The following is an 18821-nucleotide window of genomic DNA, read 5'->3' on the forward strand; positions in this document are numbered from 1 at the left end:
ACTTACCTACATAAAGATTTAGAAGAGCAGTGTCTGCAGAGCCATTACTTTCAAAGGATGAGTGCATGGGCACGAGGACTCTGTGTCAGGGATTAGACAGGAGAATCAGGGTCAAAATTATGTATGGGGAACATCTGAACTCAAGAAATGTAGAAAACCTTTTGTATAGAAAAAAATTACTGACCTCAGAATAATTTACCTTTGCGAGATTTTTAAGGTCCTATTGCTGGGCCGTTTTTTTTCAATTTTTTAAAATTTTTTTATTTCACATTTGAATGTCAGCAGGTCAAAAAGAACAGTTAATGCTGATGAATATTTCCCCCTCAGCAAAGATATGTGCTGGCCAGCCCAAGGCCAATGAATTGCAATTTCTAAACAGTGTCCCATTTATCTCTCCCTTTCCCCCTTCCTCCCCTACTCATTTTTGTATTTTTGTAACTATAATTGTAGTTAAATTAGAAATAACTGACGGGCAAATCCAGTCAGATGGAAAGAAAATTGTGGGAGATTTATTTTATTTTGATGAAAAAATGACATTGCCTTTTGTTTTTGTCAAAAAAAGAGAGACTATATTCTTCCTTGTACCATGAATTGTGAAATCTATCACGAAATGGGTAAAAATTATTGAAGGAAATGGTGGTGTTAACCTGAAGGGGAAAATCATTAATGCTGATGTATTTCATTCAATTTTAAATGTAGAATTTATTTTATTTTATTTTATTTATTTGGCACTGGGGAACTAAGAAAAAAACAGGAGACCTGCAAAGGCTTCTATGTGCCTTTAAGTCAAAACATCTATTTTAAAAATACTCTTCCCTTCTTCCCTCCTGCTCCATTTTTCTAAATAAAGGATATGAGATGTTGCTGTTGTTGGTGGTTTTTTTCCTAAGCAAAGAGGACCCCCTCGGCGCATTTTTCTTTTCAAATGTGAAATGAGGTGGAAAATCCTCATTTCACGACAGGAAGGACAAATATTGACACAAAGTTAATATTTGTCAGGAGCCCTAGAAGCAACCTGAGTGCTAAAATCTCATATAGATATATATGTTTGTGTGTCTATGTGTGTGTGTGCATGTATATAATTAAATAATAAACTTGACTTGATGATAGGGCAATCCTCAGAAAGCAAAGTCTGCTCTCTGGGGCTGAGGAAGTAGCTGCAGAGGATGAACACACACACGCTCTCCGTGTATTATTTCTCTTTCTTGCACGGAGCAGCACACACACACACACACACACACGTGCCCGTGCATGCACACACGTGCACTCTTCCTCTGCCCGGGTGCTCACAGCTCCTGGTGGGACGTTCAGCCTCACCTGTGCACACATCGCTACAGATATGAACATCTTCTCCATCTTTCCCACCATCCGAAGGGTCTCCAGTTGACTCACACATGCAAGCTTTCTCTTTCTCTTTTGTTCCCCCCCTTTTATTTTTATTTTTTTATTTTTTTTCACACGCATGTGTGTGCAAACGCACGTGCACATACAAGTAACTTATTTAATCTAATTTCACCTATTGTCGGGGGATGCTCCTGGAATTTATCACTGTTATTGTTCATCGTCAATGTAAATAGCACATGTCAGCTCAATATTCAGTGGTCACTCAGTATTTATTAAGTCCTGTCCACTCTGGCCTTTTTTAGAGGAAAGCCCCGGGGCAGATTAGCTGCTGGCCCTGACACGCCACGTCACTTATCTATTCGCATTGATTATGAGAGTCAGCTGTGGCCAGGACTCACTTTTTCCTTCTCCTCTCAGACCCCTCTTACAAGCACCCCTGCTTGGATTTTCATGAGGAAATAATCAGATTAGGGCTTCAGCGGCGAGTTCATATGGAGTTCTCTTTCTCCAATGTGCTACTAACTGAATAAACGTGTTTTGTGGTAAATTGTAAATGACATTATGATTACTAAGGCCAGCATGGGTTTCATTTAAAAGTGATCGAAATTGCAGACTGCAGAAATTGTGACTGGCAGATAAGGCCATTTGGAAGGAGACAAGCAACGATGTGTGTGCGTGCATGGGCGTGCTTGTGTGTGTGTGCAGGAAACCAAGCAAGCCCCATGTTGCAAGGCAGGCAGGGCAAAGGAAAGTCCTGGGAAATCACAAAATATCAGCAAATCCCATTTGTAGACAAGAGAAATGTCACCGGGGGGAGATGGGGGGTTTCCGGGAGTGCAGACGACGGGATCTGTCAGCCTTTGTGGGCTGGCTGCCTGCTGCAGGGTGCATCCTCCCAGCGCTCCAGGACAATACCAAATGTCTCAGAGAGCAGCATTTCCACTTCTGCTTCTGAATGGAGTTGCCTCTTTCTCTCCCTTTCCCCCCTACGCATGCCGATAGCAAAATACTTACACTGACAAAGCAAAAAAAAAAAAAAAAAAGGAAAAGCAAGAAAAAGGGAAATAAATCGGTAAACTGGTGTCTAAAAATAGGGGTTTTTGCAAAGATCCTGTCTCACTTGGATGTCCTCCCTGAACAGAGCTTGACGTTTATGTAATTTCATTGCTTTCCTTGGTGATGTGCAGAGCAAGAACTCGTTCTGGGAAATGCTCACAGACCACAGTCTGCACATGAGGATTCCCCTTGAAATAAATAGTAGGTAAATGTCCACAGGATCCAGGCATCAAGGTGTAACTATAAGCAGAGTCCCTAATGATTTCTCAGTTTGTTTCTTTTTCAGGAGTCTGTTATTTTCTTCTAACAATGAGTTTCACATAAAGTTCCCTTGATGAAGGGAATGCCCTTTTATTCATCCACAAGTCTGTGACTCTCCAGGATTTTGCTATCTCTTTCTTTTTATCATTAGCACCAGACGCTGCTGATCAGCATGTACGTCCCCAAAGCCACTGAATGAGGAGCACAGAGTTAGTTTAGACATTGGCCATGCTTTGCTGAACACGTTCGTGAGCACATCTAACTAGGGAAGAAGCAGGCTTGGGGAGGGAAGGAGTATTATAGCTGGCTGCAGCAGCAAATTCCTCCTTTGATTTTTATTTTGAAGAGAAGAAGGAAAAACAAAAACACATATCTTTTCCTAAGATGCTTCAGGCAGAAATGTTTATGGTTTTGGTGCCCGTATCTGAACTCATTTACTTTTATTCTCTCTTTATAATCAGTGATGATCTCATCATTATAGCCTGAGGCAAGATTTCTCTCATCTTAAAGCGGAGACCTATATTTGGTCAGATGGAGCATACCCTAACTCAGAAGACTCTGTGGTTTACATCTCTTCTGTATAGAGCCTTCCGTGAAAGGATCCGCTTGACTTCTCTCCACTTGGGACACCTGAGATGGGATTTGGTGGCAAATTCTGACAAACATGGAAGCATCTTAGCTCCTGTTATATACAGGGAAAGAATACCTAAAGTGGCTTTTGCATTCTCATGGATCATGTGTTATATATGTTGGAAAGACCCAAAGAAGCCCAGGTGACATTATATACCCATGTTTAAGTGACAGGATCCTACTTCTTGTCATAGAGGATAATAAAGGGTGATCCAGCTGACAAAACAGCGGTATTTTAGGGTGAACTTAAATTGCTTTCTAAACTGCTTTGTCTATATTCATGGCTGGGGAATTGAGAGTGTTTCACTTACCATGAATGTGTGTCTAGGTGTAATTTCAGGTGCTGTGGGGTGTCCCAGCAGGCCCCCAGCTGCCACCCTTGAAGGGGATAAGTCTTCTGTAACCCCTGTGCCACATGTCTCAGGTACCTCAGAGTATCACATGTGATACTAGATGCCCTCCTGTGGGCAAATGATTTAAACTCCAGATCTCCACTGACTGCAATGCGAGCTTGAGCACTTGGAGCACGTGTAAGGGTCTCCCCTATTTGTAGGTGTCTGAACATTGTGCTTTCTTCTCACTCTAAAACTCGGTGAGGCAGTTCACCGCTGGAGTAGATTAATGAAGTTCTGGACCTTTAGTATTTTTGTTCAAGATAAAATCGTGAGTAGGATGAGATGGCTTTGTGTAAATTTTCTTTCCAAGGAATTGCAGTCATGCCCTGATTTGATACCTTGCTACAGGCTTAGAACCAGGAGAATGTAGAAGACACAAGGACATAGGGACACAGTGCTGAGTCAGACCAAAGGTTCATCTAGTGTAACTTCTCTTTCAACAATGGCCATAGTTTGTTATCTAGAAAGACAAGGTAGGTGTATGTGATGCTTCTCTGTCATTCATCAGCAGTCTTCAATCACTTTCAGCTCAAGGACATCTGGAGGTAGATGTGGTTTCTACCTATTTAATATTCCTTAGTGTCCAGGCTTCTCTTAAAACTATATAAAATTTCAGCAACAACAAAAGTGACTTTGAGCACTGAATGGAAAAATAAACAGCTACACCACAAAATGTTGAGATGATATTTGAAACAATTTTTTTTTTTTTTTTCTTTTTTTCCCCTCATCTCCCTTTACTCTCTTCCAGGAATTTACAGAGATGACAGCAAGTGCATCTTCCAGCCTGAGGTACAAGGCTACTTCTGCAAGAAATCAGATCACGCACTTGTCATCCTAGAAAACTTGGACCCCAGTATGACCAACCAGAGACTGTTTCCAGTGGTAGCAATGACTGGCAGCTTTATGGATACCTTCAGTGATGCGACTTCACATACGTTATGTTATCCTGCAGAGCATTGTTCTACTTTCTTTTCTGTGTTGCCATCCAGCAAACTCACTACGGTTTGCTTCCCAGACCTAGCCCCTCTGACATTCAGACTCTACCTCCTCAGTGGCCAAAATGCAACCAGACTGCCCCTAGCTATATTCTACAATGAACCACTCAGCCTTCGTGTTTTCATTCAAGGGAAATATGTCTCTCCAACCCCATCTTATTTTTCTCTGAATGAAGGGGCAGGAGCCAATTACTTTAGCTTTGAAGAAAATCTTCTCTATGTTCTCCTCCATGAGAAGGAACCTGTAGAAATAGTTGCTGGTGTTTCCCTTCTTGTGGCTTTCACTATAAATGAGGCTGTTGGGGAAGAGGATGAGGCAAGTATAATACATCGATTAGCTGATTTCTTGAAGGTTGGTCATGACCAAGTCAGAGTAGTCCATCATGTGCTGGGTGGTGAAAGCATGTTGAAGTTAATCTTGTCCAATGCTGGTAAAAGGAAATACCACTGCCCTAACATGGCATTTTGTACAGCCTTTCATAGTGGATATGGCTCACAGAAAGTGAGGAGAGGACCAGTGAGCACCCGAGCTCTGCAGCCATCTGATGCAGCTGGTCCATCAAGAGTGCTCATTATTGAACTGGGTGATCCACCAGGCCATCCAAGAAACGAGCTGACAAGTGACAACTTAAAGAGTTTGGCCAGAACCATTATCAACACTCATCAGACTGGAGACCTCCAGAGAGGCCTTGGCTTGCCAGTTGATACCTTAATGGTGACTCAGTCTGCCTTACTGTTCCCAGCAGAAGCTAACAGCAGGTAAGCGTCAGATTCAGTATCAGCAGATATTGATTTAAGTGTAATGAGGCAACTTAGCTGCTTGATCTGCTTATTCAGATGGGGAGTAAGTTCTGAAGTATGACTAACCCTGCTGAAATATGTTCTAAAGTATTCCATGCCAGAGTTATGCCCAAGTATAGCTGAACTCCTGAGTGTGAATTGCCATGTTATTCTTTTGGTGCTCATGAATCTCCAGTGCAGAGATCTTCCTGATGCTTTAAACCTGGAACAGAGTTCCTAGAAGTCTGCCCTGAAACTATGTTATTGGGTAAAGTCAATGTTTCTAAAGAAGGTCAGACTATAATCGCTCTTAAATTTTAAACAATTAAATCTGTGAATGTTTATAAATGGATGGCACACCGGAGATGCATTTTTAAAGATGGGTTGTTGCCTTAACTAACGTGTAGATCTAAACCTTGATTCGCATACTTTTAGAATTTAAGGCCAGAAAACACTGTTTAATTATACTTCAGTCTGTTTCCTGCATGACACAGGCCACTGCTGTTGGCTTTGATACCTCAGCACTGACCTTTCTTTTTGGCTAAAATTCTACAAAACCATCTGGTCTTGAAGGTACAAGAGCTGGACACAACCAACACTGCCTGAACATGTGCCTATATGTCGGATGCTGCCCCTGTTTTTGCTGTCACAAGTATTTTCTCATTTTCTCTTGTCAGCCTCTCTCTCCACCTTCCCATCAGAGTTTCTTGTTCTTTCCTTCACTGTTACATCAGCGAGTTTCTGGGCATTGACTCTTCCTCCTCCTCCAGATACCTCTAGAGTAATCAAATCATTTAGCTCTCTGCTTCTTAATAAGTTGAAAGGTTTCAGTTCTGGTGACTGTTTCTGCCCTTCTCTGTCACAGTTTGCTGAATCCTGTTTGTGGTGTGCAGGTCTTAAAGGCCATTGGTTTTCCTTCATGGTGGATTCCCCAACACCGGACACTTTAAAGCTTCAGCTGGACAGAGGGCCAGGCCATCTTGTCTAGACCATGCTTTTGCCAGGAAAAGTTGGACCAGATGGTCCTTGAGGTCTCTTCCAACCTGTGATTCTATGATATCAGTGCCATACGCAAAAGTGATATGAAATCCCATTTTCTACTGCCAGAATTCAATGATCCCATTAGTCCATTTTTCCACAGAAATAGGAGAGCTCATGCTCACCTGTTTTCTCCCTGTATTCTTTAATTCCTTTTCAGTTCTAGCTTTCCAGAACCCAATTCACTCAGTTTATTTTCACAGATCCTAAACACCACATGATCTAGGCTCCCATGTTTGACTATTCCTTCCATAATCTATCAGCCCACCAATCCTTCCATGTATTTTATCACAGTGGCTTTATATTTGTTTCTCAATGCACATACAGCACCAGGCCTGCAGCTGATTTTGACAGAACACAGAACACTCCTTTACTTTAGAATCATTTCCCAATGGGAGCTACCTTTGAGCTCAGTCGGTTATCTAGTCCTTGGTCAGTTTTGTACCTACTAATTTTTTGATATTCTGTACCAAGTCTCACTTTTCGAAGGTCATTGTTCTTCCTCTCCTCCACAGCAACAAACAACCCTTTCTGTTCCTCCTTCCTCTGCCCCTGTCTTGCTCTTTTCAGCCTCTTGCAGCCACTATTTGCATGGCCCAGATGGCAGCCCTTATCTGCAGAGAAGGCTGTGAGGAACAAGGCTGGGAAGGGAGCAGACAGCAGTGTATTTCAGCCTCAGATCCAGAATCTGTATTAAAAGCATATGGGAAATATGAAAAAGGTAATAACCCATCTGTTTTTAATACGGGACATGGGATTTGATGTTTGGCAACCTTACGGTGTACTCTCTTGATATTGCATAATGTTGTTATTTTTTTATGTTGTGCACTACTGAGCCTTACCCAAGTATAAGCATATTCCATCTATACAAGAAAGAAATTGGATTTGTCTAAGACTTACTTTCTCTAATTAATACCATATCCTCTAACATTTACCGCTGACCCTATACCATCGTGATGTCTGTTGGCTGCTAGTGATACAAACTACTATTCACATGCTTAACTTTTCTACTAGGCACTGTGTGGCTCTCAGTAGTGACGCACTGAGAGTAAGGACACTGGTCTGTGGCTGTAGGAGTCTTGTGTTTTGTTGTCTGGTTTTGGTTTGTTGGACTTGTTTGGTTGGTTGTTTTTTTTTTTGTTTTTTTGTTTTTTTTTAACTGGTGTTATATTAAGCACAGTGTGAAGTTATCATTTGCAATATCAAAACTTAAACATGGCCAAACAGAAGATATACTATATTTTTATCAGCAGAACTAACATCACTACTGTCAGTGGGGATATTTGTGTTATGATGCAGGATACTACAAAATGGGACAGAAAAATAATGTTGTAGGAAGTTTTACAGGGTGTGATAGGAAATGTTATCCTGTCTTTATGCCATTCCAAGACATGCCGTAACCTGTAGAGTGTGATGGGTACAAGGGCCCTCGTTCAGTGTGTTTATTATTGATGATCAGAACAAGAGAAGCAACAATAGCTACACTGTGAAAGGATCAAGACATAAGGTTGTTAGAGGAAGTTCACCAGAACTCTGTTAAATGCCTATAGGTTCCTGAATGCATTAGTGTTACGTCACAGAGGCAGGAAAGAAATCACCTAAAGGAGAGGACCATCCGCTTCTGTGTGCCAGGGAAGAAACCTTGTGGCTGCCTTTTTTTCAGGCATAAATGACATCTTCTCCACACTGGGGACTGCTGGGGTTTGCCTTCCCATCTGTGCATGCTCTGTGAAAGGAAGGATCAGGAGAGGTCTGCTTTATCACAGAGACAAGAGCAGTGTTAACTTAAAGCCATAGATTCCCCACATCAGCAGGGGAAGACCTGGGATGTTTACTGAAGAGAATACTAACATCACCAGATCACAGGACCAGCTCAGAGCTCATCTACCCTGAGCTGCTTGGGCTCCTCTGCAGTGTTATTTATTGCTCCCCATCAGTCATAGCTTTTCTGGAATTACTCATGGCTGACACTTCTGATGCAATAAGGCCACAGATAACTTGTGAAATGAAATCAGGGTTTTCCTGTTGGGACATGTAGTATGCCCATTGTCTATCTGTCTCCCTTTGGACAGTACATGCGAGCACAGGCAAGGATAATGGGGCTGGGATTACAAGTCAGGCTAAGTATTCCAGTGTATTTTTCTGTGGAAGGAAAAAAGAAATATTACCCCTGAGTTGTGCAAAATCCAATCAGGTTGTCAGATATACGCAGAACCTGCACTCCTGCCGGGCCAGTCTCCTGCAGTTTCAGACTAGTGGCTCCTCTTGCATCACGACAACAACAAAATCTTTGATCAGCAGAGACTGGGTGTTTGTCTTTGCAGCCCAGGACAGTGAGGCTGAAGGGAGCCCTGGAAACCTTGCCGTGGCTGGGTAGCTAGGCACTAAGTCTGTACATCATACTGCCAAGCCGTTAAAAAAATGACTTGTCTGTTATGATGTGAAATGCTGTTTTACATGATTTTAATTTAACTCATTTGTTAGGGTCACTCCAAGCACGGCTCATTGGTTTGTCAAGGAAAGATAGAGGTGATTGCTATGACTGCTACAGCCTTGCACAGCTGGAGAATCAGAGATGACTACCACATAGTTTTATCTCCTCGTGAGTGTTTGTGTATTAATATATATTGCAATGTGTTTCCAGATAGAAATCTCTGTTTTGCAGAGTTTGCCTAATACGAATGTAAATATAAAAGTGAAAGAACAAGAGAACGCAACAATGAATATATTGTGTATGTTTGTGTGGGGTGTCTTTATACAAAATCAGAAATATAAAGTTAGGTAGTCATCCAGAAGCCATTTAGTCCATATCTGCACACGAGAGCAGGATACTTTGCTACTTCTTGATGGGCCTTTAACCTGCTACAAACTGAAGTTTGCAAGCGTTAATCTCTCTTTATTAAGAGCTAGGTTTGGGGTAGCATGTGAAAAAAAAGCGTGTGTGCCGGAAATAATGGTGTTTGAGATGCACAGCAAGCAATAAAAGTGAAGCTAATCATCAAAGAACTGCTCATTCAGACAGCAATACCCATGCAGAGGACTAAATGAGAAATTACTGCTAATTCGCTATGTCACACGGCATACACACAGGCAGGCACAGTCAGAAGTCCAAATGACATTAATTCTGACACATCCTAACCCCAAAGTGCTTGGGTTTGGAGACCTTCATGCAGATTTCAAGCAAGCTGCTGTATGGAATCGCACATGGTTTTAAAAAAGGGAAGGGACAGCTTTTTTCTCGGTAGGGATGCAGCTTTCTCTCCAGTGGGTAGGCAAAGGCAGGATAGTAAAACCCCTGACCTCAGAGCTAAAGTTGTTGCCGCACGTTGAGGGTCTATCAAGATTTTATCTGCCATACGCCCCTGAAGTGAAAATGTGGAAAACGTGATACTCAGGAACTTAAACTTTAAACTTAAAATTAAGCTTACAGAATTTTAAGTCAGAGGGACACTATAGAGGGCATATGCTTGAGTAGCACATGCCACTCTGCTTGTTGATGTACAAAAAAAGACAAAGTCAGTTCAAGTAGATACTAGGAATGACACCTGAGATGATCATGGAAATGGAGTTTATTTTAAAATGTAAAGAATAGAATCATAGAATCATTTCAATAGAATCATTTAGTAAAGGGTTTGGTTTGCTTAACTTGGCAAAGCAAGGCTGAGGGAAGAGATATCATCCTATCTGTGAAAATATGTTGGAAGAGCAAACACCAGAGAGGAAGCTCTAGACACTAATGGACAATGACAGTGCAGGGAGAAACGGGTATAAAATATCAAGAGGTAAATATTCATGTAAAAAACAAGAAGGTTCCTCCTTGGAGAATAAAATAGAAGAATCATGCAATAGAACTGGAAGGAGACCATTTCCCATTCAACACCACTCTATTTTCCTGATCTGTTTTCCCGCATGGACAAAGCTATATTCTGACCTTTTTTTTTTTTTTTTTTTTTATTTCAAATAATTTGGGAATAGCTGAGGCCCATTTTTGGCCAACATCTCATTTAGCAGCCTGGTAAGAATGTGGAAAAGTACACATGAATAACCTAGAAGGTTTCTAATCAGAGGAATGGGATTCTGTAATGGGCTACTTATAGGAGTGATGGGATAAGAAGCTTCATGGGAATAAAGTGCAGACTCATACATGTATAAACGGTGTTATGTCATATCAAACCATACGATCATATTGCACTCTAGGAATCAAGACAAATTTCACTATTTTGTTCTCAGTTCATAATTCTTTTCAAACCGGGGAACTGAGTAGTTGTGGGATCTGTCAACAAGAGGTGGGTGGTCCTAATGAACTCGCTCAGACACATCTTTCTGCACTGAAGATGGTGGCAATGGAGGCTTGTATGTGAAAAGAGTTTGTGTGAGGTCATCCTGGGTGTCAGGTGAAGTATATTTTTAACACAAATCCTTTTGCTAATTTTTTTGCCTCTGGTGACATTTTTAGCAGAAAATCCAGGAACTGAAATTTGGCATCAAAACTGGTGGTGTCAGAAAGGAACGGGCATACCAGGGATGTTGGTACTAACAAGGTCTTTAACTATGTAGATGATAGGCTGCGGGTCTGCTATTTTAGCATTTTTCTTCAAATTGAATTCCGAGTGGGGAAACCGAGGAGATATCTTGTGGATCCTGTTCGTGGTCAGTAGAAGAATTAAACTGCAGCTGAAGCAGAAACACTTTTCATTCAAGGACTGTTCCAAATAAGTAGAAAGTATAACTTGCGGGGTAGGTATGTGAATCATTCATGCAGGTTGAATGTAGTGCCACAGCATAGATTACTGCTAATTACAATGATGTCTGTCTATAAAATTGAGTGTCTGGTTTTGAGAGGGAAAGAACCAAAACCAAAGTAGTCTGCCCTTTTGTATATGATCCTTGTGTGAAGCCAGTATTTCCCTTTGTAAGTTTTCAAACAAATCTCAGAAATACCCTTTTAGACAACAGACATGGAGCTTCACATTACCCCCCAAATCAGATAGTAATAGTTTTTCACTTCAATCCTGCACTGCAATCCTTCTGGCAGTGTAGGGGTTAAAGGGTCTATCGCCAACTATGAATTCCCCAGGTTATGTTTCACCTCTGAGCTTTTAAATTTCTCTTAGTGTCTACTGTACACGGTAAATCTACCGTAAAACTTGCCAATCCCACTCAAAAGTGACACCCCTGAATTACAAGATTCAGGCAATTAGAAGTCTTACCCACACTGTAACCATGGTAGAAACCACAGATTGCCCTGACAACGGGACTTTGCAGGTCTCTATGAGGGGAAGGAAGGAGGGATATATTGCCATATAATCTCCACAACAGTGTGGGTCTTTGAAAATGAAGGGTTTGTATTATTAAATCTCAGTTAAAAATGAAGAGGATCAGCTCGAGAAGAGCTTTTCCCAATTGCCCTGGCATTTCCCCAGAAGTTATGTCTGTTTGGACACATGCAGGAGAACCAGGAGTGTCCTCATAGTCTTTCTCAGTCACTGGAAAGAGATCTGGTCCTTGTGCTGGTACCCCAGTGCTATCAAACAAAACCTGCTTTGCTCATGTCACATTTAGATCCCTTTTCCCCCTCTTAACTATTAATGGGACCTGAAGTAAAAGCAATGCTTTACACGACGTGTGCACACAGCAGAGAGGAGCTGCCAGTCATGTCTCCAAGGGACCGATCCTTTCCCCACTCCGCCTTATTTAACACGTGAGATGCGTCGCCTCTATCAGCAGAGCTCGTCTAGGGTGACATTCAAGTGAGTGACAGCCGTGTCAGCTCCTGGGCCAGCTCGCTTTGCTCTCACATCACGCTCTTGACCGCTGCTGTGTGTTGGATGGGAAATGGAGAAAAATTCTTCCACATGCTTTGTTAGCAGAATTCTGGCAAGCAAAGGGTTAAATGGCTTGGGGTGCTGGGTCTTTATGGGGATGCGTGCACGTATATGTATGTATACGTGTGTGTGTGTGTGTATATATATATACACACACCTTGGTTTGGCTGCAGGACCTCGTGCCCGCAGGCCACAGTCACATTATCATCTGGAAATTGGATAACGACAGCACAATGACAAATCCAGGTTGCTTGCAATAAGGTGCTAATCCCTTTGCTTTAATATCGGAGCAGCGTGTAATGATGTTTGGACATCACTCCAGTTTACTGACGACCCCACTGGGGCCAGCAATAGAAGCGTACAACTGTCTAACAAGCCATCAGGTGACCGCCGTCGTCAAAGCAACGGAGGATGCAATCTAATCTTCCCTCCATCCCTTCCAGCTCCCAATAAGGACCAGATTATAGAAGTGGCCCATCAATGCTTGGTAACTCGAATCAATTAACGTTAATTCGCACAATGCTATGATGTATTGTGATCACTTTCATTTCAGAGAAGGGGGAAGAAATTGCTATAATTCACCTAAAATGAGGTTGTCTATGGTGCTGAGGTATTAATTGGGTGTCCATATTAAATGGAAAAGGAGCACGGTAGTGAAGGAAAAGTGGATGAGTGACTCTCTTGGCTGCTATTGACCTATCAGAAGAAGACAGTGCCCTTTTCCTTTGCTTTTATCTATTACAGTTTTCCCTATTGCGTGTCAAGTTGATGTATTATAAAAAATTCATTTGGTGACCTTTCACCCCCTTAGCAGATTAAACAATTTCACTGGGATGGCATCATTAACAGGGCCTTGCATTTAATGATGATTTCTCTAAAAGGCCACGGAGATTCGATTTTAAGCTAACAGATTTATTGCACTATTATAACATATCGTAAAAAACTGTACCACCTACGGTCTGGTTTTAGGATAGAAACTGTTTAAGAGTTTATGTGGAGCTTAAAGTGGTATTACCTTGGGATACACAGCAGCGGCAAGGCTCTGACCTCCGGCGGGATGCTGTTTACATTTAATAAAGACGTTTCTCCGACAGTAAACTTCAGGAGTGTGTTATGGCAGAGGCCTGGCTTAGCTCCTCACCTCTAGCAGGCGGCTTTGTAAGTAAGGGTAGTTCACTTGTCTACAGCAATTAATGGGAATCACTAAGGAATTTAGAGAATGTTTCTGTCCTATGTGATGGACCTGCTCTGTCCTTCTCATTGTAAAGGTTCCTGGTGGTCCCACCTCACCTTTGAGTGGATCCACTACGCTCCTCCAATCTCCCTTTTTTTTTCTTTTTTTAAGATGTTTTATCACTCTAGACCTCAAGAATCTGGACTCCACCAGCTGCATCCACCAGGCGCCTTCAGCTTTTGGTGCCGCTGGGATTGAAAAGTGCTAAACAAAGGTTGTCTGAGCAGGGGGGGAAGACTGTCCTCATGGGGGAAACATATCTCTGTGTTCCTGGGAAGCTGTGTTTGTGCTCTGTGACTATATTTACTGATCTGTAAAAGGGGAAAAAAATTCTTGAAAGCTAAATTTGGAGCCATTCTTAGCTTGGAAAGTCTCTAGCAAATGGAGAAATGGAGATCTGATGGTGGTAGTGTCCCAAAAAGCTAATGTCAGAAGAAGTTGGTCAAAAAGACTGGGTATTTTAATTAAGGTATACTCCAAGAGTGTATGCATTGGACCTCTTTTTTGGAACTTTTTCAGTCTAACCAATTTACCTGATGCTTCCAACAGCAGCAAACTATCCAGCTTCTAATTAAAGAATATTTGCTTTATGAAAGGAAATCCCCACAATGATTAGATAAAGAAGCATACTCCTCTTGTCCAGCCTTGCCCACAGAGGTATTCAGTTACTTGTTTCTTATCCCAGTTCACCATGAAACTAGGCCCCCTTGCTACTTCTTTGCACTACTGGATCTTCCTTTGTTAGCTTCCTGCCATCACAGCATCTGGTATCTAGGACAGTGGACAACATGGCTTCGTTCAAAGCTCCCTGCTGATGCTAGCTAGAGTATGCATTTAGGTGCTTATGGTTTTGAATTTTGGTCTTGTTGACTCAACCTACATGAAAGAAGGGGGACATCAGTAATGTCCAATAACATGAGTCTTGCTCAGTCCATTAGTCTTCACAAAGAGATATGATCAGTATTACAGATTTATTGTTCTTCTGTTGTCAAGGAATGTTGCAGCCTGCTTTCCACTGAAGTTTATTTCCCCTATCTTTGATTTTTATTTATTTTTTTTTTATAATATAGGGGAAAAAAGGGCATCGGTGGAAATAAAATTCATCCTTCAGATAGCTTTTTTCTTAAAGTAGGAATGACCTAAGACTGCTCACCATCTTTTGGATGCTCATGTCTCTTTCCCTGTCTCTATTACTTAATGTTAAGATCTGCAGGGGGAGACAAAGCTCTAAGACAAAGTGCAGCTGAGAGGGCACAGGTACCCGATTTCTGACTAACTTCATCACCACATGACATGAGAACACACTTCTTACCCAAAGATGTTAAATTCCTCTCAGCCCTTCCAGTGAATCTGTACCTACTTTGCCTTTACACAAGTCTTCAGCTTACCTATCTCTAGTCTTAACAAAAGCATCTTCTTTCTTGTAACCTGTCTTCCCTTCACCCAAAATCACCACCTTTTCAAAAAAAAAATCTCTTTGGCTTGACCATGATGCATTTTGACATTATTTATTCCACAAATTCTTCCCAATCTCTTCCTCCTACCAAGGATATACTGATGCCACAACACCAGCATTGCAGACATACCCAGACAACTGCTCCGTTAGTTTCCTTGTCTATGTTTATTAGGAAATTAAATATGTTAGGGACTGTTCTCTGGCACCAAGGGCAGCTGATATGGATCAGCCTGTGTCCATAAAATTAAATTCTCTCACCCATCATTTATGGGTGGCCTCATCCAAACTGCCGGGTGAGAATATTCTCTGACTGTATTAGCTCCAAGATCATTTGGGAATTGTACTGGACTTTGCTCTTGGGTCTGTACCACAGCTTGTGATGGACTGACAGCTTAACACTAGAGGTGATCAAGTGTCAGTGCCAAGGCTTGTCCTTTGGTATTATTTAGTTTTCTAATACAGACATATCTATCAGCTTTAATGAACCCTTGACTCAATCTCTCGGTCTGATTTTTTTTCATTTTGAAGTCAACTGATAATAATAGCTATTGCTATTACTGTTGTTGTTGTCGTCGTCATTGTTATAGTTATTATTGTAATTACAACTAAAATGACAAGCTCTCATTGACTTCAGGGAGAATTCCTTCTCTCTGCCCCAAATCTCTCCACCTAGTTTCTTAATCATGCCTTAATACTTGCAGTAGACCCTCAACTTTCCTTGTTACTAAAGAGCAGACACTCGCTCTTCCGCAGAGCCTCGGCATGTTCCGTAGACGTGTGTTGGCACTGACAGGGAAAGGATCTGGGATCCTGACCCTGCTGACTCAGGTATCAGGAGCGGCGCCTGCTTTGCCCGCTGTGCCCACATTTAAAAGAACTGCAAGGCACTGAGCAACTGAGCTGCTCCCCGTTGAGTGCTGTCGGCAGGGAACTGCAAACCAGCTTGTTTCTTCCCAGCAAGGGACTTCAGGGCAGTGACAAAGCAGCACGCTCTCCGTGCCATCAGGAGGAAGGCAGGTCTCCCCTCTCCGGTTCTTGCTAGGCTTACAGGCATGCTTGTCGATCCCTACCTCTCAGTGACAAAGCTATGCCAGGAAAGCCTATTTTCCTTCCAGCACAAATCACCAAGGGAGCAGCAGGCTGCTCTTCTCTCCTCCTGCTCCTCCACACTAACACTCACTCACAGGAATGTAACTGGCTGTGTGCAGGGTTGCACCCTAAAGCAGGGGCTCCCTTCAGGGTCCCAAGTCAGATTGGACCGAGTGGGATAGACACACCATGTTCTGCCCTGTGTTAGCTGGATTCAGATCACCTGCAAAGAGATATCACCTTTTAAGCATGCATGTGTATTTTTATTTTGTTTTCTTTTCTTTGCCGCTACTCACCCTAGGGAGTAGAGACGTCTGCTTCCTACAATCACATTTAAGTGTGAGGTGAGCACAGTTTTACTCTGTAGGTATTGGGGTTGGCAATTTCATGCCAACATTTTTCCTGCTTGTTGACAGTTTTAAAGAAGTTGCAGACAGAAAAAATAAAAATAAAAATTGGGGGCTTACAGGAACCATGCCAAGACACACCTAAACTTGCCTGGACTCAGCTGGAGCCAGGGTGCTCACAGAAAGCGCAAATCCCTGCCATGAAAACAGGGATGACTTGGTGTATTGTTTCTGCAGTCAGTTTCAATTATAGTGCTGAATGCATATTTATGGAAGAAGGTGGGTAAGAGCACTGATGAATGCACTGGTGACTTTAACATGAATTTCAAACATAAATCTGCCTTTCATACTTTCCCACTCACAAAAAAAAAAAAAAAAAAAAAAAAAAAAGGAAAAGAACCGAGATAAGAGCTGAAACTTAAATCCTTGAGCTAGGTCTCGTTACTGCAGGTATCCTTAAGCCCTTAGCTGATCTTCCCAGTGTCTGTGGTTTGGACCAGTATTTCTCATCAGACACAGTATAAACCGTTTCTGGTTTGTAAGGAATAGTAGCACCCCAAAAAATAAACCCCAGAGAAACCAAAACTCAAACAAAAAAACTGAGCAAAACCAAAGGAAATTTATGCTCCACGTATTTTCTGTTTGCAAATACCTTTAAGCAAACAATAGAGATGGATGAATAGCTTTTCTACCTTCATTTCAAGACAATACCAAGCCCCCAGCCACTTCACTACATTTGTAGATTAGAGGATTTTATATATATATAAATTACATAAATATACAAGATACTAAATGACACAAAGCTCTGGGAGAGAGAATGAAATGACAGAGGCTCAGAATAAAGTGTTGATTCTTTATTCAACTGCAAAAACCCTCTCCTGGGATGCTCTAATTTAAATTTCAGAATTGGAAAAACCAACGTCTTTCAATGGGGTGTCTGTATACCGCTATATTTTGGTGTTCAGAGTTGGCAGATAATGAAGAATAAGAACACAGGTATATCAGGATAAAGAAATGTCGTGAAGTCCTGTAAGTGCTGTGCTTGTGTAGATGAACCAAAAACTTTGTTCCTAGAGGAGCTCAGAGGTGTTTATTTGGAATCTTTCTGCTGGACAGGAAGCATCTGCTGCCTCCGCTGTTATCAGTGAACTGCAATGAAGACTTTGTTGTTAAGGCATGGGGTTTCTGAATCCATAAAATCCCAGTCTCTGCCACATACATTCAGGAAAATAATTTATTTTGTTAATTTCTCAGTTTTCCATCTGTAAATTTGGGATTGAAACAAAAGGACTTTTTATTACTTTGGTGCCGCTATCTGCTTGGAAGTGATATCTGTTCCATATTTCCATACATGCAGCTCTCATCCAAGGAAACAAAGTGCCATGATGAGTTAAATTAGTCATCATTTGGTATAGCACTCCTTCCTATTCTTAATAGACACTAAGTATTTGTTTTGCCAATTATCAGGCCTAGCATAAAGGACACAGCCAGAATAAAGATGAACCAATGACCAAATCGTATTTGATACAAAAGGGTCAGTACAGGGGTGAGCGCTCGGGGTACAAACAAGTCAGATCATACATAATCAACATCAATCCCACTGACCCCAACAACGACACCACACGACCAGCAATGGGTGGGATAACCAGTGAAATGCAGTCTCCCATAGAAGGGACGGGAGACAACCAGGTCAACAAGCCAAACACATGAGACCGAGGAAGCCACACACTGAATCTCTACACAGCCCACGTTTACAAAAGCCAGACCTGAGTGGAGCCCAGTCCCAGGGAGGCGGGAGGTCCTTCCCCAACAGGGAACTCTGCACAGGGCACCCACCTCACACACAGACACTGCCCCTCCTGCCAGGGGTCCCAGCTGTTATCCCTCAGTGGGACACCTGACCTTGGGTTACTCACTGCGGGACCCCTGGGGCTCACTGACCCAATGGCTCTGTCTGCCAGGCCGGCCCACCCTGGGGGGGAGCCTAAAGGGAACCTCAACCCCCTTTGGGAAGGGCTGTGGGAATCACCCAGATGTCAACCTTAACTCGGGGTTGAAACCCCAGCATTTCAAAAGTAATGTCATTTCTAGGTAAGTTGCAATTTATTTCTGGGACTAGCGTTGGGTGTTTTCATAGCATTAATTTTCTGTTTGGTTTATTTTTTTTCTTTTTACATTCTTTTGCATGTGAAAGAAATGGAAGCACACAACATCCAGAAACAGGCTTGTATGTGAGACCTTATAACATCTCTGTTCAGGTGCAGCCTTCAAATGGAGAAACTGAGAAACAGCTTCCTGTACAGCCAAAAATCATTTTTCTGGACAGGAAGGTAGGATTTTTCCCTCTGTGGATGGATGCTTCTATTAATTC

At 42.1% G+C, this 18821-nt stretch overlaps 1 protein-coding gene across 1 annotated transcript in view; it reads left to right on the forward strand.

The window, feature by feature from the left end:
- PKHD1 (PKHD1 ciliary IPT domain containing fibrocystin/polyductin) overlaps positions 1 to 18821 on the forward strand; it is a 269426-nt gene that overhangs the window by 234628 nt on the left and 15977 nt on the right. The window contains exons 59-60 of the mRNA XM_074921569.1: positions 4435 to 5440; positions 18645 to 18780. Of these exons, the coding sequence (XP_074777670.1) occupies positions 4435 to 5440; positions 18645 to 18780 (1142 nt within the window). The remainder of the gene's footprint in view (positions 1 to 4434; positions 5441 to 18644; positions 18781 to 18821) is intronic.

The sequence above is a fragment of the Athene noctua genome, chromosome 1 (assembly GCF_965140245.1).
Source record: "Athene noctua chromosome 1, bAthNoc1.hap1.1, whole genome shotgun sequence".
NCBI classification, from domain to species: Eukaryota; Metazoa; Chordata; class Aves; order Strigiformes; family Strigidae; genus Athene; species Athene noctua.